We start from the raw sequence: 24,435 nt of genomic DNA, 5'->3' as shown, positions 1-24,435 counted from the left end.
CGATCAGCAGACATTAATGAATGAGCGGAGCTGCTGGAGCCACTCTAGGCGTGTTGCATGTGGAGCTGCTTACAGGCCACTCTGCTCCCCCTTGTCTGCACTCCGAGCTCTGCCCTCAGGTCCTTATCTTCCCTCCCAACTTTGGGTGTGTGAGGGGGCAACGCATAACCTAGACCATCATCTTTTCACTCACAGAGAACTGGTCCCACCTCCTATTCTGCATACTCAAACCCAGTTATTTTACCATGGGCTGTGGTATCCCCAGTGTTTCTGGATTCATCTTCAAAGAATCTGGGATGGGCCGCCTGGGTGGCTCAATCGGTTAAGCATCCGACTCTCGATCTCAGCTCAGGTCTTGATCTCAGGGTCATGAGTTCAAGCCCTGAGTTGGGCTCCAGGCTGGGGATGGAGCCTACTTAAAAAACCAAGCAAGCAACCAACCAAAGAGTCTGGGATGGACAGACACTGGGCCCCCTCTGCTGGGAAGCCAGAGGGTACTTCGGATAAAGACTTCGAGGCAACTGTGGCCAAATGGCTAGCGACAGGAGGGGACAGGCCTCCCCAGCCCTGAGAAAGATGCTTCCTTAGACCTCTCTGTGCTGTCCATCTGCAGCCCCTCCACCCCACCTCTGCCTCCGATCAGAACCTGTTCCGACAGACACACATTTATATCCTCACAAATTTCTATTGTTTCTACTGGGCTGCTCTGGAGGAAAAAAGCAAACACTCGTTCACAAAAACTGCATCATGAAGTACTTGTCCCTTGCTCAGATCAGATGGTGAACACAAGGAGAAGCCCTGAACTATAAATACGAAAGAATTTCTCAGAAATCAGTAGGGCTGCCAAAGAAGGAAGATGATCACTGGGAAGATGACGACAACCCGAGAAATCCAGAAAATAAGAACACAGGTCTCGGTGAGTAATTGATTTGCTCGTGCCAGGCACAGTACTGGCATTTTACACATTACTTCTTATGTTAACAGCAACCCGACAAGGCAGGTGGTACTTGCCCCTTTTTAGAAATAAGGAAAATGAATGCAGAAAGCACGGTGCTAAAACAGATATTTTTCTCTCTGGCCTCGAGGCGGCTCAGCCTCCCTCCACCTGCCTGGACGAGCCTGGTGCTGCTGTGAACAGCCTTTCCCAGGACTGGCCTGTAGGGGGGATTCAAGGGCTACTTACACTCTGCCGTTCGGCTCCTGCCCACTGGCTGCTGTCTTTGACTCCAAGGCGTTGTTGAAGTTGGATATGTTTTCAGAGGAATAGAGGCCAGCTGGGTTGTTGTACTGGTTTGTAATGACCCTGGGGGCAGAGCTGGAGGCCGGTGAGGCGGTGAAGGGCATGGCACTCCGGTTGTGGGCACTCCCTATGTGCAGGATCTCCTGTGGGCAGAGATCAGAAGAGCAATCAGTGCACACCCCTCGAGGGACAGTGTGGGCTGAGGGCCAGAAAGCAAGCTACAGGGGCCCTGGGTCCACCCCAGACTTCAGCGGGGGGGGCTCTGACATGCCCACGAGACACGCAGGCAACAAGTGGGGAAGTCTCAAGATAGGCCAGGGTGCGGCTTCACACACCAGCAAAGCCTTCTCACTCTTCCCTGAGGCCCAGTCAGGCCTGGCCTGCCGCTGGGCCCCCTGGGCATGACACCCATGGATGCCAAGGGCCGTCATGATCCAAGCGGGAGCTGATACACCCTTTCAGGGCACATTCCAGAGGGATTACGGCACAAGGAGGAGAAGAACAGGAAGTCACTTGGGTCAGTGTGGAGCAGGAGATGATAAAAGGTGGAGACAAATTCCCTAGGATCCTGCGGGTTCGACAAGCAAGATAGGAAGCCCGGGGGCCCCTGGGGCGCAGCAGCTGCTGACAAGGCAGAGCGGGCTCGTGCTCGGGCAGGAAGGGGTAAAAGGCGCACGGGATCTGCGCTTTCTTGCAGGAAAAGGCCAGGGCTCACCAGAGGAAGGCAAGGAGCTACCTGTTAGAGGTCCATGCCCCGAGTTCCTCCTTCTGTAACCTGAGACAGCGCCCTCCGCCCCCTCCCTGGACTGCCTAGCCCGACAATTCCTACACCTAAGAGAGCTCAGAGCTGCTTTAAGACACTTTTGACACTAACATTCCTGTTCTTAAAAATCATGGCTTTTCTGACAACGTAATTAGAAAGGTGCAGTCTGCACGAACATTCTGGAGCAACCCCACAGCACGGTCTATGCAGCCACTAAACTCAACCTGCACCATATTTGTGCGTTCCCCAACACAGGACTTTCCTGAATCCTGGCCTCTTTCTTAACACCCAGGCCCAGAACAACTGGCCCCAAAAGAGTCCTGGTCTTCTGTTGCTCCTCCTTTTTTTTTTTTTTTTTGCCCTTTCTTTTTCACCAAAACTTCCAAGTCTTTCACGCTTTCTTAGAAAACATGACCATTAAAAATAACAGCTTAAATCACTGTGTACTGATCTGAATAAAAGACAAGAAAATATTTTTATGATTGAGATTTCTTTTTCACTATTCAGATAGGCTTCCTTTTTAACAAGTTGGAACCAGTGAGGTTTCAATGTAGAAATTACATTGAGTTCACTTCGTCCACATTGGACAAAAGCTAAGTACACAGAGATCACCTGCCAAAAAAGGGAAGTATAATTAGTTAAGAAAATAACTTTAGCAGTCCTCAAAGCATGGTTAAGTAAATTTTATGGCACAGCTACCATGAGGAATAATACATCGTCACTAACAGCAGGGCATCTGCAAATCGGTGGTGGCTCGGGACTCTGGCACAGCTCTGTTCTCTCCACAGCAATTCCCCAGAATTCCCCAGAGCAGCTCAGGATGCTGAGCACCAAGGAAGATTCCGAGTTTTCGGTCTTGGCTCAATTTTCCCCTGTCAATTCCTGTTTGGCTGCGGGCAAGTTAGAGCTCTCTGAGCCCATTTCTCATCTTTACAATGAAGTCAGTACAGCCTCCCTCACGGGGACTTGGTGTGACACAGTGTAGCAAGCACAGTGATGGCAAACGGCAGACATGCGACCAGTGTCCAGTCCCTTCTCCCTCCCTAGAAACACATTTCCAATGAGAAGGGAAGTCAACAGAAAATTATTCCGGTTGGAAATCCTGATTTTTCACTTTATAGGGAATCTTCCGAGAATGTATCTGTTTTGTACATAAAAGGAATATCTCTAACCCCATGTGAATACTGGTCTTTCCAGAAGTCAGGCGGTTAATTCAGGGCCTGCCTTTTGGAAGGGATGATGTAATTGTTTGGGCTTTGTATTTATCAGTCTCCAAGGAAACTCAATAATGAGGAAATATAAACTAGGTGTGTAACTATTCTGACCTCAGATAAGCTGGGGTGGTGGTTGGCATTACATGAACTAACAGATCTTTTAATTATAGATGAACTCTGCTCTTACTCATTCCTTTATTTTAGAATGACTGGAAGTAGAAGGTTTTGGAAAAAGGAGAGTAGGAAGTTCTTCATACGAACAAAGAATTACTGGAATCAAAAGAAAAATATACCCAAGTTAGATGTTAGAGTATTTGTAAAGAATCTTTTAAATTCTTTTTTTTTAAGGAAGAGAACTACCTTCAAAATATTAATACAGGGACCGGATTATATGTTTATGATGAAAACTCAATCAAGACATATAAAAAGTATAACTGAAACTATTACCTATTTAAGTGAAAATAACATTTTAGGTAGACCAAATTAAAACAAAATCATTCCTTATGTATTGTAAAATATATGAGAGCTTAACACATTGAAACTTAACATTTATAGTAAATTCAGTGAAGTGGCTACGAATGTCTCAGGAAACTGGAATTAACAGAGGCATGTTTAAAATTAGTTTGCATGGGGTGCCTGGCTGGCTCGGTTGGAAAAGCCTGAGACTCTTGATGTGGGGGTTGTGAGTTCAAGCCCGATGTTGGGTATAGAGCTTACTAAAAAAAAATAATAATAAACTTTTAAAAAATAATAAAAAAATAAAATTAGTCTGCATAACTGCTGGTTTACAGACTGAGTGCCATTCTGTCAGCTTTCCTTACAGGAGCTGTACAGAATAACATGTTCATACCGGTTTTGAAATGACAGATGCAAAATGGTCCTTAATGTAACTCTTAGGATTTCTTGAGTATGATTTTTTTTTATATTAATGAAAAAAATGTTGTGTGACTACATCTCAGAAATTTTAATGGATACCTCTGAGAAAATATGACTTATACACAACCACTCAATTTATCCACACAAAAGCCATTATCAATCTATTAACTTTCTTTAAGGATCTTTTTATTTTTAAGTAATCTCTATACCCAGCATGGGGCTCGAACTCACAACTCTTGAGTTCAAGAGTCGTGGGCTCCACTGGACTCAGTCAGGCACCCCTATTTATAAACTCACTATTAATAATTCATTAATGTATCCAAGACACATACTTTGTAAAAGGAGTAGGCCAGGCACGAGTAATTTCACACAAATGTTCTAGACATTCTGAAGTTTCCCCCTTTTTTAATAATAATATTTTTTTATTATATTACATTAGTCACCATACAGTACATCCCTGGTTTTTGATGTAAAGTTCCATGATTCATTAGTTGTGTATAACACCCAGTGCACCATGCAATACGTGCCCTCCTTACTATCTCCTAAATTATCTACAATGAATGGGAATACCCCCTTATTTCAAAAGAATACCCATTCATTGTAGATAATTTAGGAGATGCAATTAAGGAAGAAAGAAATAAAATCACTTTTAATCTAACTACCGGGAGACTTGTTTACAAATATGGGATCTTCAGAGAGTCTACTGCCCTCAGAAATTCTATTTGGCTGATCGAATTGTACACGAATTGCCTACCACGGTCTCAGCCTGAACTGCCACTTTATTTTGTGTCATTATTTTAGGGTCTCCCCAGAAGTCTCACTTCTACAGAGATGAGAGCTTTCCGCCAGAAGGCTGGTGGAAACCAGAGAGAGGGGTCCGGGGAGGAGAGGCGGGATAACCATCGCGTCTCGCCTCTCAGCTCCAGGCCTCAGAACCGAACACTTGTTTTCTCCCCAGTCTGATTCGCGTGGATCTGAAATCCATGGTGAGCTGAGCCAGCTCCTTGATGTCACCGTGGTCCTGCCACCCTATTGTGTGCAGGAAGGCGTCCTCCTGCTTCCTGTATCACTTCCTACGCTCCGAGTCCAGTCCCGGCGCCCCTGCCCTGGGGCTTTCCAGCTCTGTCCTCCCGCGCTCCCTTACGGGAAGAAGCCAACAGGAGCCAGGTCCCCGCGGTGTCAGCCGAGGACTCCCCTGGCCTCGGCCCAGGCCTCCAGGGCCAGAGAAACCAGGGGTGGGGGTGGGGGGTGCTAAGCCGTGTGGAAGGCCAAGAAGGCAGGAGCAGCAGCGGCAAGGATGAACGAGTACTTACTTGGGGTTCAGAGGCCAAGTTCATCTTGTATGGATGACGCTTCCCTTCCTCTGTCACCAGGGGAGACCAGATTTTTTGTTCGGATCTGCAACAGATTGACAAAGCTGTTGTTTCATTCATGCTAAATAATATTTACTAAAATCCAGAAAATGCCCCTCTTGCCTGACTTCTGGCCTCTGAACTAGGGCTCTGCTGCCCACCTTCCCCTCCGTTTGCCAATCTGATGAGGTCTTGTCTGATGGCTGTCCGCACGCATCCCCGAGGGGCTTCCCAGGCGGCTCAGGCCTCCGCCGGCCTCATCCTCTCTCACCGCACTGTGTCGCGCCCCACACACCGGCCTCCTCCCCGCGCCACGCTCCTGAGCAGCCTCACGCTGCCCCACCTCGGTCAGGACCGACCGAGCTTCTCCTCTCCCTCTCCCAGTGTTCTTGAGCCAGACCAGGTAACCCACTTATTCATGAGCACGGCTGGCCCCAAGAAAAGTGATACCTCCCTTCTTGAGTGTGCAAAGGACTTCTGTGTACTGATCACACAGCAACAATCTCAGTCTAGTCCCGGCTTTCGTTAGTGTGGTTTCTTCCTCTCCAAGAGAGGGAGCGTACGGATGCCCGCGCTGTGTGGTCAGAGTGCCAAGCACGCTGCCAGACCGCCACAAGACACGCCTGCTGAGTTCATTGGCAAATGGATAATAATAATAAAAAAAAGAATGAATGGATGGAAGTACGTCTTAGAAGAGGTATGGACTGATAGAAATGGAGATGAGAATGAGGGACAAATGTGCTTTTGAGGGAATAGGAAAAAAATGGGGCAGGGCGCCTGGCTGGCTCAAGCGGTAGAGCATGTGACTCTCGATCTCAGGGTCATGAGTTCAAATCCCATGTTGGGTGTAGAGCCTACTTCAGGAAAAAAAAAAAAAAAGATGCACCTCCTATGGGGTCAGGGCTCTGAAGTATACAAAATATTCGGACGTCCCACCCCACACCTGGTCCTCCCACCAGTCCTGCGGCACAAGGTAGAAAAAGGGATAAACCTATTTCATAGGTAAGAACCCGAGCAAAGCGCTCATGATGAAGGGCAGCGGAAGCTGAAGTTCACGGCATTAAACAGCAGGTTGACAGAAGACCAGAAAGAAGAATGTGAACTTTTTTTTTTTTTTTAAGGTTTTGTTTATTTATTTGACAGAGAAAGAGCACAAGCAGGGGGACAGGGAGGGGGAGAAGCAGGCTCCCCGCCTAGCAGGGAGCCCAATGCGGGACTTGATCCCAGGACCCTGGGATCCTGACCTGAGCCAAAGGCAGACGCTTAACCAATTGGGCCACCCAGGTGCTCCGAACAATGTGAACTTCATCCAACAGGAAAGAGGGAGCCAGTAAAGGTTAAACCAAAGGTCTCCTGAAACCACGCCCTTGCAGGACCCCTCCCAAGACTAAACAGAAGCAGAATGGGGATTCTACCCCAGTGACAATTCCCAATGCCCTCTCCTCACGCGGCAACCCACGGAGACCATTCAGCTCTGCTTTCTTGCAGTGCACTTAAGCTCGCGTGCAACATCCTGTGTAAGGTGTTGACGTCTTTCTCCGCCACCGTAACCTCCTGGTGCCTACCCCCCGCCTGGTGTGGTGTGGCCCGAGCAGCATCCTCAGTAGATTCTCAAAGGTTTCCAGGAAGAAATTCTCCTTCCATTTTACCTGACAATACTTAACTGATTTTACTTCCTCAGAGTTTTGGTTGGTCGCTTGTTGGAGCAAGTGAAAATGCAGAGCTCCTAGAGAAAGATGCCCACACTATAAGCAGCACTGGGAAAATTCGAGAGAAAAATGAGCAACCTGGGGAAATCCCAATCCTATAGACCTGCCAGCCTGGGCCTGTCCGCTGCGCACATGCACGGAGCTGGGGCTAGAGGGGATCTGAGACGGGAGGCCAGCCTGCTCACACGCAGACTCCAGTCGAGGACTGAGCATTTCCATGGGCCTTACCTGGTGACTGTGAGAGTCAAGCTGTCTGTGCAGCCCTTGATTTTGTTCTGAGCTTCCAAGTGTGTCATATTGCTGGTATTTTCCCCATCAATGGCTGTGATCACATCTCCAATACATAAGTTAGCTGTCGCAGCCTTGCTTCCAGGAGTGACCTGGAAAAAAAGAAAGAGCAGGTCAGTTACTCTTTGTCTCCAAGGAAACCACTGAGTAAGTCACCACTGGGGTAAGTATTCACTGATGTGGATGAGAGCATTCAAAAAGGAAAAAGAGCTGAAATCCTAAGTTTCAAAAACAACAATCCTTTATATCCACATACTACGTTACGGGTCACCAAGAGGCCTTTTCTACATACCATGTCATTGGATCCTTATAACAACCTTCTAAGAAAGGACACACATCAGTCCCTACTTTACAGACCAGGACACTGAAGCTTAGAAAGATCTGTGATTTACCTGGGATCATCCCACTAAGAAATCACTATATTACTAGCAATCCAACTAGTATATTTGCAGAGCCAGAACCCAACCCTGAAGCCAGACCCAGTGTTCTTCCCGCTGAACCTTGTTGCTTCCTAAGTTACGAAGTACGTTAAAAACACACACTTATGTAGAGAACACTATGTATACCAACAGCCTATTTGTATACAAGTCTTATTATTTAAGCACAGAAAAAATTGGAACACTGCACATAAAATTGTTCACAGTTACACATTTCCATAATTTTTTTTTACAATGATCTTGAATTACTCTTGTAATTAAAAAAAGGAATAAAGGGGGGGGCACTTGGGTGGCTCAATCAGTAGAGCGTCCGACTCCTAATCTCAGCTCAGGTCTTGATCTCAGGGTCGTGAGTTCAAGCCCTGTGTTGGGCTCCACACTGGACACGGAGCCTACTTAAAAAAAAAAAAAAAGGCAACAAAGAATTTTTTAAAATACAGTGGTGTAGCTCACACTGGCCCATTTTCTCCGGCCCGAGAAGCCGATCATGTTTAGGTGATCCCTTCTAGGTGGCTGGTTTTCTGCAGGCCGAATCCTCTGAATTAGCGGTTCCAAATTTATGGGCCACCAGTGCTGGCGGAAAGCCAGTCAATTACTACAGTGGGCTGTCAGATCCACCTGCCTGCTGGGCATTACACGTGGACAGAATAAATATCATGCTTCACACACAGATGCACAGCTATTTTTCAAGTGAATGGCAGCGGCTGTTGCAATGAATGGAGCACAAACTCATTCTGCAGTACTACTACCCACAGAGTAATTTTTTGCTACTAGGTATTTTCTAAACCAAGCGATACTAAAAATACTACTATCATCCCAGTGTTCATCCGTGACTTTGATATTAAAAGACCTTCCTTGGGGCGCCTGGGTGGCTCAGTCGGTTAAGCATCTGCCTTCAGCTCAGGTCATGACCCAGGGTCCTGGGATCGAGCTCTGAGTCAGACTCCCTGCTCAGTGGAGAGCCTGCTTCTCTTTCTCCCTCTGCTGCTCCCCCTGCTTGTACTCTCTCACCCTCCCTCCCTATCAAATATATTAAATCTTTAAAAAAAAAAAAAGAGAGAGAGAAAGACCCTCCTTGATGGGCTTGCAAGCCCCCAGGAGCAGAATGGTGGACACACGCAGACTCCCAGGGCTCACAGTGTCCTGGTGCCCCCTCCACCCCTTGGAGACAACTGTGGAAGATCCTGTGAACATCTGGGTGTCTCCACAAAGCTGAACCACGGGTAAGAAGCCCCTTGAGGCACCAAACTAGAACACAAGGTTTACGCCCTAGGCCTCCATATCTGATGCAGTTTTCAGCAGCCACAGTTTCTTTTTTTTTTTTTTTTTTAAAGATTTTCTTTATTTATCCGACAGAGATAGAGACAGTCAGCGAGAGAGGGAACACAAGCAGGGGGAGTGGGAGAGGAAGAAGCAGGCTCATAGCAGAGGAGCCTGATGTGGGGCTCGATCCCAGAACGCCGGGATCACGCCCTGAGCCGAAGGCAGACGCTTAACCGCTTAACCGCTGTGCCACCCAGGCGCCCCGGCAGCCACAGTTTCTAATCAGCCCTCGCCAATCTGAAAATCTGTCTGCCCTTTGCACTGTGGTATCCCCGGGGTCTGGCCGCTTCTGAGGCAGCTGGTGTGATGCTGCCATCGTGGTCCATCCCTCCCATCAGCTCCCTGACCCTATAAAGTAAGGGGTGGATGGCTTGATCCTTGGGATCCGTTCCGGCTCAGACATGCTATGACTTTATCAGGCAAAACTCTTCTGGAATGTAGCAGGATGTGGAAGCCAGTGCAGAGATCTTGACCTCCTAACCTTCCTTTCTGGCTTTCCCATCATCTTTTTACCAGAGATCTGTCTTTGCAAAAGCCCCTGGGGAGCCTGGCTGGCTCAGCTGGTGGAGCATGCGACTCTTGATCTCAGGGTTGTGATCTCGGGGTTCTGAGTTCGAGCCCCACATGGGGTGTAGCAATTACTTAAAAATAAAATCTTTAAAGGGGCGCGTGGGTGTCTCAGTTGGTTAAGAGTTCGCCTTCGGCTCAGGTCATGATCTCGGGGTCCTGGGATGGAGCCCTGCATCAGGCTCCTTGCTCAGCGGGGAGCCTGCTTCTCCCTCTCCCTCTGCTCCTCCCCCCTCCTGCCCATGCTCTACTAAAATCTTTTTTAAAAAAATAAAATCAAATATTTAAGACACACACACACACAGACACAAGGCGCCTGGTTGGCTCAGTGGGTTAAATGTCTGCCTTCCCCTCAGGTCATGATCTCAGGGTCCTGGGATGGAGCCCTGCATCGGGCTCCTTGCTCAGTGGGGAGTCTGTTTCTCCCTCTCCCTCTGCCTCTGTGTTCTCTCCCTCTCTCTCTCTCTCTCAAATAAATAAATAAAATCTTTAAAAAATAATAAGTAAATAAATAAAAATGGTCCTACTAACTGGCTCAGTTAGTAGCGCATGGAACTCCTGATCTCAGGGTCATGAGTTCAAGCCCAGTGTTTGGCGTAGAGCTTTACTTAAAAAAAAAAAAAAAAAGAGAGAGAGAGAGAGAAAGAAAAAGAAAAAAAAGACCCTAAGCATTACTCTGTTTAGGACTGGCAATAATTCTGTTGGTAAATTCTATCTCCAGAGATAGCAGCCTGATGGAATCCATCCATCATGAAATCTAAGAGTGTGAAATCTAATAGTGTAAAAGAGTCCCCTTAGGATAAAATCCAAAATCACTAACAAGGCCCAGAAAGACCGCACTACCTTCCTCATTCCTGTCATGCCACCACCATCCCAGACCCCCAACTAGGCTCTAGCTACAGGGCCTTCCTTACTCCTTTCCCACCACAGGGCCTTAGCACCTCCTGTAACCTCTGCTCTGATTAACTTGGTCTCTTCCTTCAGGTCACACTTAAATGACCACTCTCAGAGAGATCCAATCGAAGGTAGATCACCACCTTCCTTTTAACACACTGCTGTTCTTCCTCATGACACTTGTCACGTTAGGTTTATAAATCTATTTTGTGGGTTTATTTATTTAATGTCTGAGGGCCCACTCAACAGTAAGGTGTGGGAGGGCAGGATTTTGTCTGCCCTTTGCACTGTGGTAACCCCAGTGCCTGGAACATAGGAGGTGCTCAATAATGTTTGTCCAATGAATGACTGAGTCTAAACTATCTAGCGTTGTTAAATATATAATCATACTGCTTCATTATACCCGTTCAGAAATGACGATTTCAAAAGGAATCAGAAAATCATTTCCCTCAACATCACTATCCTGGAACGTGACCACCCACAAAACTAAATGATGAGACAAGGGCGGAGTGGGGAGGGAAAAGCTTGAGAAAACAGAAACAGAAGTTTCTTCTCCTTTCATATGCTCAGCTGCTAAGAACTCTGGAATTTCCAGCATTGGTCCAAACCGTCTTGTGCGAGAGGCATTTCTGTTAAGTACATCCTGGCACGTCCTGGACAAGCCAGAACCAGCCTTACGAGTCCCAAGCCGGAGTAACCGAGGCCTGGCCATTCCATTTTTTGGTCCGATTTTTTTTTTTTTTAAGCTAAACAGATGGGAAGCCAAAGGAAATCTCAGAAAGTTACAAGACAATATGGTCAGCTGCGACTCAGATGGAATCGCACAGAAACAGATGAAGTTCACATTCTCTGGGCCATCTACTTTTGGGGGGAAAAATGGGATTTAAACAATACTAAAGCCCTTTCCTATACAATCTCCCATTTGACGACCTCACCACCAACATATAACTTCACAGATGAGGCAACAGACTCAGAGAAGCTGTGGCTGATTCAAGTTCTCACAGCTAAAGGCCTGAGCCTGGACTTGAAACCATACCCCCTCCTTCCAGATCCCATTCCCTTTCCGTTTACCAAGAGGCCACATGCAGATGCTCCCGACCTAACTGCCAGGGCCAAAGAGAAATGCAGATCTAAGGCGACTCCTCTGCCTCCTCCGGGTGGCCTTCTGCACAAGGAGCTAAGTGTCACGACCTCTGCCGCCGGCTGGGTGTCTCCCCACCGCAGGACCATCATCCCAACCGCTCTGTACTGGGCAAGGCCCGGGAACCCCACCCTGTTAAAGTACCCGAATCAGAACACGGCCTTGCATGGGGCCTCAGGGAGAAGACCCCTGGTTCTCCCACGCGGTTAGTCCCCATCCTGCACGGTGGGCTCCCACCCTCACGACACACGGACTGCCCACCATAATCATAATCGAAGTCACGGCCGGCAGTTACTAAGTGCTTCTCGCGGGCCCCGCACAGCTTCAGTACTTGGCGCGGCCCCTCGCCCGTCCTCCCGCGGTGCTGGCGCAGCATCACTACAGAGGAGGCAGTGAAGGACGGGGGTCAAAGCCGTGTGCGGGAGCCCACAGCCACGCGTTCTGTTCTAATCTCCTGATCGGCAGATCCCAGTAGAACCAGCTCAGAAGGGAGACGGCTCAGTACGTGAGAAAGCAAGCCCGCACGCTCTTGCAAAGAGACAGACCCATGAGCTCAGTGCACATCCTCAGAAACCCTCTTGCGGCTTTCCTCCCCAGAGCCCACACAGCACAACTCCCGCTGCCGGAGCGCAGACGGGTGAGGCACAATTTCCACTAAGGACCGACCTGCCGTTTTCTGCGGCACTCGCCGATGTCTCTCTTGCCCGAGGCCCCGAGGCCCCGCCGAGGCCAACCTGCACGGCCACCCGATCCTGCAAGGCCCTCGCGCAGCTTTACAGCCTTGCTGCCAGGCTCCCGAGAGCGCAGAAGGTTCCTGAGGGTTCCATTTCCCTTCTAAATGGTGCAGAATACAACTATGACGTGCTCTCCCGCTGTCTTCAGTCTACATCTAAATTGCTAGAGATGGTGTTAGAACTGAAGGTACTGCCCACCCGCTGGCTCCTCCGTGAGAACAGCAGGTTTCTACTTCTCCCTCCTCTGTTCCCCTTTTCTCCTCCTTCATTCATTCATCAGTCCTTCCTGAAGTGCATCCTGAAAGACAGTGTAGCTCATGGATTAAGACGTGGCTTCTGAAGTCAGGCAGCCACGGTTCGAGTCCTGTCTCTGCCACTCGTGAGCTAAGTGTCCTTGGGCAGGATATGTCACCTCTTCTCTAGGAAACGGGTGATAACAGTCTTGACATCAAAAGGCCGTTAGGAGGATTACACGAAATGATTCAGGCAGAGCACCCTGTCAAGCTCTAGAAATACAAGCTACTGTTGATAGATTCTGGGAACCACACAAGGCACTGGGATACAGGCCTGAAAAGGACGGTGCCCACCATCGAGGCGCTCACCATCTCCTGGGGGAGACAGGCATGGACCACAGCTCGGGAGTGCTGGGCTAGCCCGGAAGCAAGAGGCAATGGGAGCCTCAAGATGGAATCAGGGAAGACTCCCAAGAGGAGGTGTTGCTTAAACCTGTGTCAAGGCGCTACAGGAGGCGGGAAAGAGCGCGCCAAGTTACAGGAATGACGTGGATGAAACACGGGAAGTACAGGGAGAGAAAGGGGATGAGGGTGGAGGTGTAAACACACACCGGCTATAAGAACCCTGTTGTTTTCTAAAAAGACTGTACTTTGACAAACAATGGAAAACTTGCCAATATTTACATATTAGTAAATTTTACACACACCCCTACATTCTCAGCTTCTTGTGAAAAATCTGGCAATTCTGGACCTACAATCAGCGTCCGAGGAGCCTCTGCCCTCTGAGATAAGGCACAGGCGCTCTCTCCATTTAGCACAGCCCCCCCCCCCCACCCCGGCCAGCTCGACTGCCCCAGACACAGGAATGTTGTACCAGTTGCCATCGATCACCAGAAAATTCACAGCTCGATGCAGTGTGCAACTACAGAACCCACCAACCACTCCTGCAGCTATTAATTTAATTTTCTGACTACCTCACCCTCAAGCTGAAACTCATTTGTGTTGCCTCCTGACCCCTTCATGCCAAAGTGTCTACGACCACACTAGCACGGTGTAGTTTGAAAGTTATGTGAAGCAAAATTTAAAGCAGCAATATTTTATGACTGCGGTCATGAGACACCCTGGTTTGCCCAGGACACTCACCTATTTTCCCAGCTTCACTACGAAAAGCACCCCGTTTCACTTTTACCAGTGTTCCAGTCTGGATGATAAACTGAATTATCGCCCTTTTGACAGAGAGAGGGGATTCTAACCAAACATTTGTCAAATAGTTTGAATAGTTTTGACGCAGAGCCTTTTTTCCCTGAGGGGAAAACGGTCCCTATTCAGAAGGTTCTTTTACCTGTGGACAGCACTATAGGGCAATTTCCTGAATGTTCAGAGAACACTGTTAACCTTGCCCCTTGGAACTGGCCAGAAATGGACCCAGCTCACCAGTAACTCAGGAGAACTCTGATATCTGCAAGGATGAGGCAACTGTTCCCAAGCAGGTCAGTCATCGGATCCCCTGGGGTTTTTAAAAAATATACATAGATCTCCACACCCCACCTCAGCTCTGCTGAAGAGGTTCCACACAGATCCCAGGAATCTACATATTTTGTAAAGATTCCCAGGAAATGCTAATGCTCACCAGGTTTGGAAACAGCAAGACGGATGCTGACTACCCTTTCCTGAAGCTCTCTCCCTGAATGAAGTTACAAGGTAAACAAAAATACTTGGACTCTAAAATCTTAGCTCCTTCAGAAACAACCACGAGGGCTTACATTTCTCTTAAGAGATGTAGAAGGCCCTTGAAAGAACCATCCACTAGAATAGTATTTCTCTCTTATTGAAACCGGGTTTAAAAAAAAAAAAAGGTGTATACACATACATACATACATACACACACACACACACACACACACACCACCTATAATTTGGTCAACATCCTTGAACGTGATATGCAAATTACATACTGTAAAAGTAATTTCATTCCAGATGCTAAATCACTCAACATGGTTGCTATTCTGCCTTGGCCAGAACCCTTACAAGCTCAATGTGGTGTGCATTTACAGAAACCACCTGATTTAAAGGTCTTGGCACATCTCTTTCCTTGACCGTGTTCCAATTAAAAAAAAAAACAAACTTATTATGTGAGTTTTTGTGTTGAAATATTGTGAATATGTATTGTAAATCACCTTAAATTCTTCTTACATGTAGGTGAGGTAGCATTAAATAATGATCTAATTCAGCATTATATAAAACAAGACTGGTATAAAGTAAGTTGAAATTCAAGTTCGATCTCAATGCCATGTGTCTTTAGGGGCAACCTCGACTGATTTAATGTCTGTATCAAAGTAGAATATAAATTTAAAAGATTCTGAGCTGGGCAACAGAGCAGCACCCAACCCCACAGTATGCAGTTTAAATGTGGAATTTGACCTCTCTTGAGGTCGACTTTTGAATCCATTTGTCTTTTGAAGCTACATTATTGCCACAGAAGCTGTATGAGCTTATACATCCCCAAGAATGTTTCAACATGTTCTTGGTTACTCTATAACCATTTAATCAACAAGACAAAGCAGGACAGTAGGGTTCAGTGCTTGCACAGGAGCGGGGCCTCAATCCAGCTTTGCTTCCCGCTCAGCGGAAAAGGAAGCTACTCACGCTAAGGAACGGCAGTTGGAAGTGACTGCTCTCCTAGTCTGAAAGATCAAACATCATTTCTTAGGTAGGACTATAATTACAAATGAGTTAAAAAAATAGAATACCCTAATTTGTCAAGAAATCACCAAATCTCTCAAACAAGCCCTTATGAACCCCATGTGTTATTCTTTTTTAATTTTTTTTTTAAGATTTTTAAGTAATCTCTACAGCCAATATGGGGCTCGAACTCACAAGCCCGAGATCAAGAGTCGCATGCTCTACTGACTAAGCCAGCCGGGCTCAATGCCCACCCCGCCCCCGCTGCCCGCCATGTGTTTTTAAATCGCTCCGATAATTACCACTCATAACCCAAAGCCCAACCACTGACTAAACACATAACCTTGGGTAAGGTGCTCGCTATACCACAGTTTCTTCATTTATCAAATTAAATCTATAATAGCATCAACCTCTGGGTTGTTGGGAGGAGTAAGTGACATCACAGGTGTCAAGAATTTAGAACAGTGTCCGGCATGGAATGAGCACCCCGTGCGCAGATCACCACCGGTCCTTTCTGAGTAGCTGCGCTGCATCCTGATGCCTTCTAGGTGTTCGCCATAGCGCGGGGCTCCCTCTGTACACTAATCCTCACCACGACCTTTGAGGCCCTCTTATCCCGGGACACCCTACGAGTGAGGGCGCTGACACTGAGCTAAGAACAGACAAGACAGCGTCGGAACCCAGAGCAGGCCGATTCTGAGACCGCATTTCCCCGGGACATCAAGATGTCTTTACCTCTTGATTTGCTGCAGTAAAAATAAGGCAGAAAGTACAAAACGATGATGTCCGCCTGGCAGGTAAATTACTGTGATATGGTACCTCGATTTTAAAAATGTTACACGAATGGAAAAAAGTCTGAAAAGTTTTGCAGTAAACTGTTGGCAGTGTTTACCTCTGGGAAGGAGGACTGGAGAAGCTCTTACTGTATGCCTACCACCTTTTTATGTTATTTGATTTTTTGGTAACAAGCATGAGAATTTTTATGGAAACTTTTAAATCGAAGTGTAACACGCATACAGAAAAGTGCACAAATCATAAGTACACAGCTGGACAGATTCGCACACAGGGAGAACACCCACGAACCCAGCACTAAAGAAACACAACTGAACTTCCAAAGGCCCCTCCTGCCTCCTTCCCTTCACTAACCTCTGGCCCTGACTTCTAACACATGGGTTAATTTTGCCTGATTAATTTTATGTAACTGGAATCACGTAGTATTTACCCTTCTACATCTGGTTTCTTTCTCTCAACACAGTGTGTGTCTGTCTGTCTCATTCATGTCACTGTGCATAGTTGCAATTCCTGTCGGTGTCTTATATCCCATAACTACCCTACCATTTATTTATCCATTCTACTGCTGTTAGGCACGGAAATTATTTGAGTTTGGGGCTACTGTGAATACTGCTGCTTCAGAAACTCTGGACACACCTTCTGGTGCCCATGGGGACACATTTCTATGGAGTATTTAACTGGCAGAACTGTTGGTCACAGGGTATCAGTACGCTCAGCTTTAGAAGCATGAGTATTTTTTACAATTTAAGAAGAAATGGATATAAATCATTGCGGCACCATCTGAATTTGATCCAGCTGTATGCCTCTTAGACATCCTTATCTTCCACGGGTCGTACCTATGTCCTTATTGTCTCGTGTGATATAGGAGTAGTCGTTACCTATAAAAATTGGGTCCTGAGTCCTTGGTCAAGAATCCGTGCTCCTACGAGACCATAGTGTTCTCAGGAGCTCATTCCTCACGTTTATGGCGCTCTCAAGAAGGCGGTGCACTACACACAGGAAAGCCCCCGCAGGCCTCAGTCACGGATGCGCATCCCAGTTCACCCACAATAAGGCTAACGGCTAGGTCAACAACCACATGGGGTGCTAAGTGCCATACAGAAATTAACCTTTTCCCTCCGACTTCCCTGGGTACATTTATTTTGGCCTTGGCTTGGCTGCCACGTTCTAGGCCCATCACTGGCTGGGCAAGTTGGATCTGTTTATCCCTAGTCATCTTCATTTGACCCAAAAATTGCCCCCAAATCCCCTCCGACCCAAACTGGCAGGCTTCAGTCTGATCCTTCAAATCCTCCATGCTTCTGTTCTCCACTGTCCACGTGGGCACGGACTCCACAGCAGGACCATCAATTCTCGCAGGTGGGGCCACGGCTTCTGGCTTTGCAGGGGAGTAGGGAGGGGAAGTGCTGCTCCCTGGGATGCTCTGAGCTCCAGGGGCACTCGGGCTGAGGCTGCAAAGCAGCTGGACGCCTCCGCAGCCAACCCTCCCGGGCACAGCAGGCTCTGGGCTGAGGAGCCCAAGAGGGTCCCCGCTCCCCCTCATATGGTACCCATACCGCCACTAGCACTTTTCGGAGCTGGGCTGTGTGCCACGATTACCGCCAATGCAATACTGACAGTCAGGGGTTACCAAGAGGTAGAAGAGAGTGGTTAAAGCTGGCCTGGGATCCAGTCTGTCTCACTTTGAATCCCAGCTCTGCAAGTTACTGAATGTCCTGTGTTCTGCGTCATGGGTTGTGGGGAGCACAGAAGATAACGCAAGAGAGCACACGCAGCCCACAGTGAGCATTCAAGAAATGTTAGCTGCTAGTAAAGTGGTTACTATGAAGTAGAGATTAAGGCCGTGGGCTTTGAAGCCAGACCAGTCGGCCAAATTCCAGCTGCATCACTTGCTACTGTACGAAGCAGGCCAAGTACTGCATGCTTCCATCCCTCAGCTTCCTCAGCTGCAAAACGGGTGTCTTAATTACCTCTGCTTCACATGATACACGTAAGGACTACTAAGGGAGAATATTCAGCACACAGAACAGTGCCTGGCATATAAAATGTCCTACATACATTTTAACTACGGTCATTATCACAAGCTGGTCAAATAAATATTCCTCATACAATCTTTCAAGTGTAAACTGAGGCTCCTGTGATTAACACAAGAGTCATCTTAACCCAGATAGTCACAGATGAATAACAGAACATAGATTCATCTGAAAACATTTCTGAATTCGTAACCCGTTTTCTTAATCAGCTCAAAGTTGAAGGTACACCCGCTGCCATATGCCTCATGTTGGAACACTTTTTAACAACAAAGAGTAGGCCCTCACTCAAAGGGTACAAAACCAGTGGGTTTGCTCGTTTATTATTTTATCTGTACAGAGAAGCGACCTCCAGGGAAGGTGTGCAACTTGCCCAGGGTCACCCAGTGTGGTGCTCGGGACTGGAGTGGAGCTCAGCTTGAGTCCCTGTCCTGGACCTCTTACCAGGCACCATACAGATATTCCAGTAGCTTCCCCGGGCTTTCCTCTGACACACACTAAAGTCAAATCATCCTTTAAAAATTAATTTTCTGCCCTAGCCACTTTTGCTCATTTTTAACCAATTTCTACCCCTTCCTTTACAAGGAAGTAGTTCAGTCAATGAAAAACTATGTAAATTCAAACAAATTACCTAACCTATGGGCACCGAAGCTTCCCCTCTGTAAAAGACAAAAAAATACCGGCTTTCAAGGAGGGCACGTATTGCATGGCGCACTGGGTGTTATACACAACTAATGAATCATCGAACTTTACATCAGAAACCAGGGATGTACTGTACGGTGACTAACATAATATAATAAAAAAAACATTAAAAAAAAATACCAGCTTTCCTCTCCGGGGAGCAAGGGGATGGCATGGGGAACAAGCAGAGCTTGGAAGCCAGTCCCAGGCTGCTCCCTGCGCAAGAGCGACTGTTGGCTGCTTTTCCAAGTCCTGATCAGCTGAGAAGAGCGTGACCTCAGCAGTTAGGTGATAATCTCCTCTTGGTCATCTACAATCCCTGAAAGCTCCAATCCCTGAAAGCCTTTCTTCTCCCCTCTCCTCCTTAACTACAAACCCTGGCATCCAGGAGGTTGGGTAAGAGGAGTGTATTTGGGGACACCTGGGTAGCGCAGTCGTTAACCGTCTGCCTTCGGCTCAGGGTGTGATCCCGGCGTTATGGGATTGAGCCCCACGTCGGGCTCCTCCGCTGGGAGCCTGCTTCTTCCTCTCCCACTCCCCTGCTGTGTTCCCTCTCTCGCTGGCTGTCTCTATCTCTGTTAAATAAATAAATAAAATCTTAAAAAAAAAAAAAGAGGAGAATATTTGATCAGAAGGTCCCAACACGGCTTGGTGGATTTCAGGCCAGCAGGCTCAAAAATTCGCTTAGGTGCTATTTCAGGGGTACCCGCACTGGGCATAGAGATTACTTCAAAACAATTCATTGGAAGCACTGACCCTCTTTGTCCCTTCTCTGCAGATCAACCATGATCAGCTGAAGCAGCTAATATTTCCCAGGGGAGGGAGTGCAGGGCAAGGGCTATTAATGCATAATGAGCCTTTATGAACATTTCTTGTTCTTTCCACCTTGTTCTTGCTCTTTCCACCTTTAGGACATGATATAAATCTACTTGAGTCTGAAAATAACACTCTTAAAAATCAGAAAAATCAGAAAAGACCCTCTGGCTGCAAAGTATCCATTATCAAGCTTCCCTGAGGACATCTGAGCAAAGGGTCCAGCATTCCCCATAAAATCACACTGCTCTCAGCAAAGACTTAGTCAAGAGGCAAATGACAGCTCCTCCCACTAAGAGCACCCCCTTATCTCTGGCCCCACCCCTTCCTGTCTTTTGTCAGTTGCTGGGAGAGAAAAACAGTCAACATAAATTGAGCAGCAATTTTGGCCTGGGTGTGGATTCTCTGAAGGCTTCCCTTGAAAGCAACTAGAGGAACTAAGAAATTGATATGGAAAACAAAACAAAACAAACTCAAGGAGATGGACAACTGCAGATTTAGAGCAAGAAGTGACAGGGAAAAAAAAATCTCAGGGGACAGAGGCAAATGTGTGGCTAGATCATGAGGGAGTGAGAAACCGGGAAGAGGGAGAAAGTTGGTTTATGTCCATTTAAAGCTGAAAACCTGGATTGAAATTTTATCACCACAGCACACATGGAAACAATGAGGAGTGAAAGCAGCTCTTCTCACACACACAACATACGCTCTGTAGGCTTCTGCTCAGAAACAGGTAATATTAAGCTATGGTGATTCAAGATGCATAATTACGTGGTAAAACTATAAAGAAAAACAAGGAGGTTGATTACCTAATTCAGGATAGGCTTATGTCGGGTGTGCTCGTTCTATTTCTTGACCTGGGTGGGGGACTGTACAGGTGTTTGCTTTATGACTGTTTGCTATGCATCTATAGTTCACGACTTTTTTATTTCAAAAAAGAAAGAATTTCAAGTACACACGATTACAGTTAGATTCAGGAGCTTTCGCAGTTTAACGAAAGACTGGAGCCCATACCAGAATAACTCACGCAAGAGAAAGCAAACATAGTTACTTAAATGAAAGGCACTCCTGTCCTCCCCTGATTTTATCGTTTGTTTGGTGTGGAGCCTCAAAGTCTACATATGTAAAACCGTACGAGCAAAGCGTATCTGCCCCAAATGGTAAACGCAGCACACCTACTGACGAGAAGATGTGTATCTCTCTGTCACTGCTCACGCCGCCTCGCTCTGTTCACGGTTTCCAGGGCACTCGGACGTTCCTTAACAAGCAGCCAGTGACCGGGGTTATTCCCCATGGCAGAGACACAGCGGGAAGCCGCAGACAGTACAGAGCTCGCCCCCAGGTACAGCTCGAGTCAGAAGCAGAAACCAGACCATCATCCGATCCCGACGACCACCGCAGGCCCCTTTACGACCACTCCCCCATCCCCCGGAGGTGAGGAGGCACCCGTTCTTTCCACGTAGAAATAATGAGATGAAGAAACAAGTGCACTACCTTGAGCATGAGAATGTCACCTCGTCTGAGTCACTTTCACTTTTCAAGTACAGCAACTGCCGAGGGCATTATAAAGATTAGCTTCCCTCACTAGACCATGGGCACCTTGAAAATGGAGCTGTGTCCTCTCCTATCTGGGACCCCACGGCTTTGCACAGTATACGCTCATTAAACATGTGCTCATAAAGAAATGAAAAAATATATGAAAGTACAAACCAGCGCACTTAGTGTTGTGGTTTCCACGCCACGTCGTCACTCCTGCACAGTGCCACTCACACTGACGTTTTAAAGCAGTTAAAATGACTGGGGGTAACTGCCCTTTTAACAGACTGGCAATATACCCTCCCTTTTCTTAACAAAGGGTTTCATGTCATATATAAATTCAGAAGTGGAAAGGGCTGACGGGTTAATTATAGACACAAAGAGCAAGGACAAATGGACTATGAGGTAAGCGAGTCCAAATGTGCCTTCCCTGGACAAGCATTTATTAATAAGCCTGCAAACATTTACTGGGGACGGCCAGGTTCAGCTCTGTGCCAGGCTTGGGGAAGGCACAGTATCTACACTTGAGGAATTTGCCTGGTGGGTGGGAAGACAGCATGTACCTACAAGAATCAAAGAAGTCCTCTCAGGGCAGCAGGTGGAAGAGATGGGGATTAGGGCCTAAGACCTGAGGCACCTGCCCCCTTAGGGGACGGGATGGTCAGAGAAGCCTCCTCACTGGGCTGGACCCACCTGGAAGGAAATGGGGCTAGGACTGTGGCTGGCAGAGAAGCCAAGCAGAGGCCCCCCACTTCCCTGCCTCCTGCACCTCCCACCATATTTCTTCGGCTACTGGAGGCAGGGATTTCAATGAAAAAAAAACAAAAAACAAAAACCAAAAAACAAAACAAAAAAACTCCATAGGGATCTTCCCCTTCCCTCTCCATCCTCCCCACTAAGAACAAAGAGATGTTCAGATGGCTAAGGAGGCACGTTTAGGGTCAGCTTCAGCAAGCAGATGGCCCCAAGAATAGAACACCAGGCCTCTAGGCAGGGCGTGGACGCCAGAGAATGCTTTGTGCTCCCCCTTTTCATTAAGTCGGAAAATATTTATTGGCCGCCTTCTAGGTGCAGGCAGTGAATAGGGCAACTCCCACTGGGCCATTACAGTTAGTCTAGACAAGATGACCAAAGCCTGGGCCTCCACACCCTGAGTCTGAGTCTCCTTGGGGTTTCAGCTTTATTCGGGGGTAATGGACCTCCTGGTCTCCGACTGAACCAGGGCCTTCCCAAAGAAAGGAGGCCCGTCTAAGTTTTCAAGTAGCACGCCGCCCCTCCCGGCCCCGCCGCCACGCAAAGTAGGAGCCCCTCCGCACCCAGTATCCCTGAGGAAAGACGGCTGCTGGGTTGATAACCTGGGAACGCCATGGCCACCTTCCGCAGCGGGAGGCGAACGTCCAACAGGGTTTATTTGGGCTTGCTTGTTTAAAAAATCCAGCCTTTTCTCCGAAACGTATGTGGGAGGTGAGACCTGGCCATGGAGTAAGTCCGAAGAGTGGAAAACTAGTTGTTTCGGAAATTCATCACACCTGCCCCGGGGAAACTTGCCACCGACTCCACCCCTCTTCCAGGTCTTTCCAGCGGCTTCCAATCTACTTTACGCCACTTGGCGACTTGTGAGGAACCGGGAAGTGATACCTGCCAGCGTGCGGGGTCTGCGGGGACCCTCATGCCCTCGCGGGTTGACAAAGCGCGTCCACAAGCCGGGGCCCGCTTCCGTGGCGAACGTACGAAAACTGCTCCCTCTTTCGCGCGCGGACACCGGGAGTGCGCGCCCGGCCGCCGCCCGCTCGCCTCACCCGGGAGCGCCGCGGGGGGGAAGGGGCTGCCGGCGCGAGACGCACGGGGAGCGCTCGCCGCAAGGCGCACCTGGATGCGCCCGGCCGCGCCAGCTCGGGCCCGGGCTCCCGAACCGCCGTCTCCGGCAGCGCCCGCGGGGCCCCGGCCCCCCAGATCCCCTCCTGGCACGCCGCTCCCCAGCCCGGCTGCGCCCTGCTCCCGGCGCGTCCGGACCGCTCTTACCCGGGAAATGGCCAGGGGTTGCTCGAAGTCCTTGCCCCCCACGAGGCGGAAGCCCCATGGTCCCGGGCCCTGGAGGACTATCTGCTGGGAGGTCATGGCGAAACGACCCGCGGGGACAGACGGGGCAGAACGCGGTGCGCTGGGCTCCCCGGCAGCTGTCGGAGAAAGAGCGCGCGGCGCGAGCACGGGGAGCCTGGGGCAGGCGGGAGGAGGGAGCGCGCGGGGGCGGGGGCGGCTCCGCCCCGGCCGCGCCGCCCCGCCCGACCTCCCGCCTGCCCGCGGCCTCTCCTCGCCCGGCGCGCCCGCACCGGGGGCGGGTTCTCCGCAGCCCGGCCCCTGCGGAGAACCCGCCCCCAGCACCGTCTCCCCGCGCCCCCCTCCCCGCGCGGGCCGCCGCTTCCCGCCCCGCCGTGGGTACTAGGTGAGAGACAAGCAGGTTCCCGCACACCGCGCGGGAGACAAAGCCCGGCTCAGCGCTTAAGAAAACTGAGTTTGGAAGTGCCTGCTAACTCAACCCTCTGACGTCAACTGCATTTCACGTTTGCTGCTTGTAAAAGATAATGATGTTTAAAAAGTGCTTTCCAATGATCTCATTTGATGCGATGTAGCAGTAAGAGCATTTAGCCCCATTTTACAGATGAAGTAAGTGAGCCGGCCTGAGTTAGAATACTTGCCCGAGGCCACACAGCTGGTCAGTGATGTAACTGTACCACTGCCCGGGCTCCCCGTGCTAGAGAACCTTCTACTGGAACTTTTCTAATGCTAATGAGACCATCAAACGATGTTAGAATCCGACTTCAAAACTTTCCTAGAACCCTGACCTCCAGCCTGGAGTTCGAAGTAGGTTCTGACCTTCGCAACAGGTCACACCTCAAGTCTGGGATGGGCCAAGAGCTAAGTGCGTGGAAAGACCCCTGGGTTGAGGACAAAACCCTGAGTTCCCAGCTTGCTACCAGCCTTGTAACTGGGCTCCCTGACATTCTGGCCCCTGAGTGCATTCTGTACGCCAGACCAGACCACGTCCCCCGCTGTCCCCTGGGTCTCCACTCCAAGTAAAGCTAAAGTCCTTAAAATGCTTATAGGGCCACCCACAGAATGGCCCAACTCCCTC

The 24,435-nt window shown here is 48.7% G+C and overlaps 1 protein-coding gene across 2 annotated transcripts in view; it reads right to left on the bottom strand.

Moving 5' to 3' along the window:
• PDLIM1 (PDZ and LIM domain 1) overlaps positions 1-23,587 on the bottom strand; it is a 44,766-nt gene extending 21,179 nt beyond the window's left edge. The window contains exons 1-4 of one of the 2 annotated variants that reach the window (XM_045785069.2): positions 23,325-23,587; positions 7,383-7,534; positions 5,407-5,491; positions 1,184-1,383 (exon numbers count right to left, since the gene is read on the bottom strand). In XM_045785069.2, coding sequence (XP_045641025.2) covers positions 1,184-1,383; positions 5,407-5,491; positions 7,383-7,534; positions 23,325-23,420 — 533 coding nt within the window. In that variant the 5' untranslated portion in view covers positions 23,421-23,587. Of the gene's footprint in view, positions 1-1,183; positions 1,384-5,406; positions 5,492-7,382; positions 7,535-21,476; positions 21,523-23,324 lie in introns of those variants that run through there. The other variant, XM_087862883.1, reaches the window with a different exon arrangement.
• Positions 23,588-24,435: the final 848 nt, after the last annotated feature.

Source organism: Ursus americanus, chromosome 6 (assembly GCF_024610735.1).
Source record: "Ursus americanus isolate L20-20 chromosome 6, mUrsAme1.1.p, whole genome shotgun sequence".
NCBI lineage: Eukaryota > Metazoa > Chordata > Mammalia > Carnivora > Ursidae > Ursus > Ursus americanus.
Note: the sequence above shows the minus strand (reverse complement) of the source record. Positions and strands in the feature narration are given on the sequence as shown.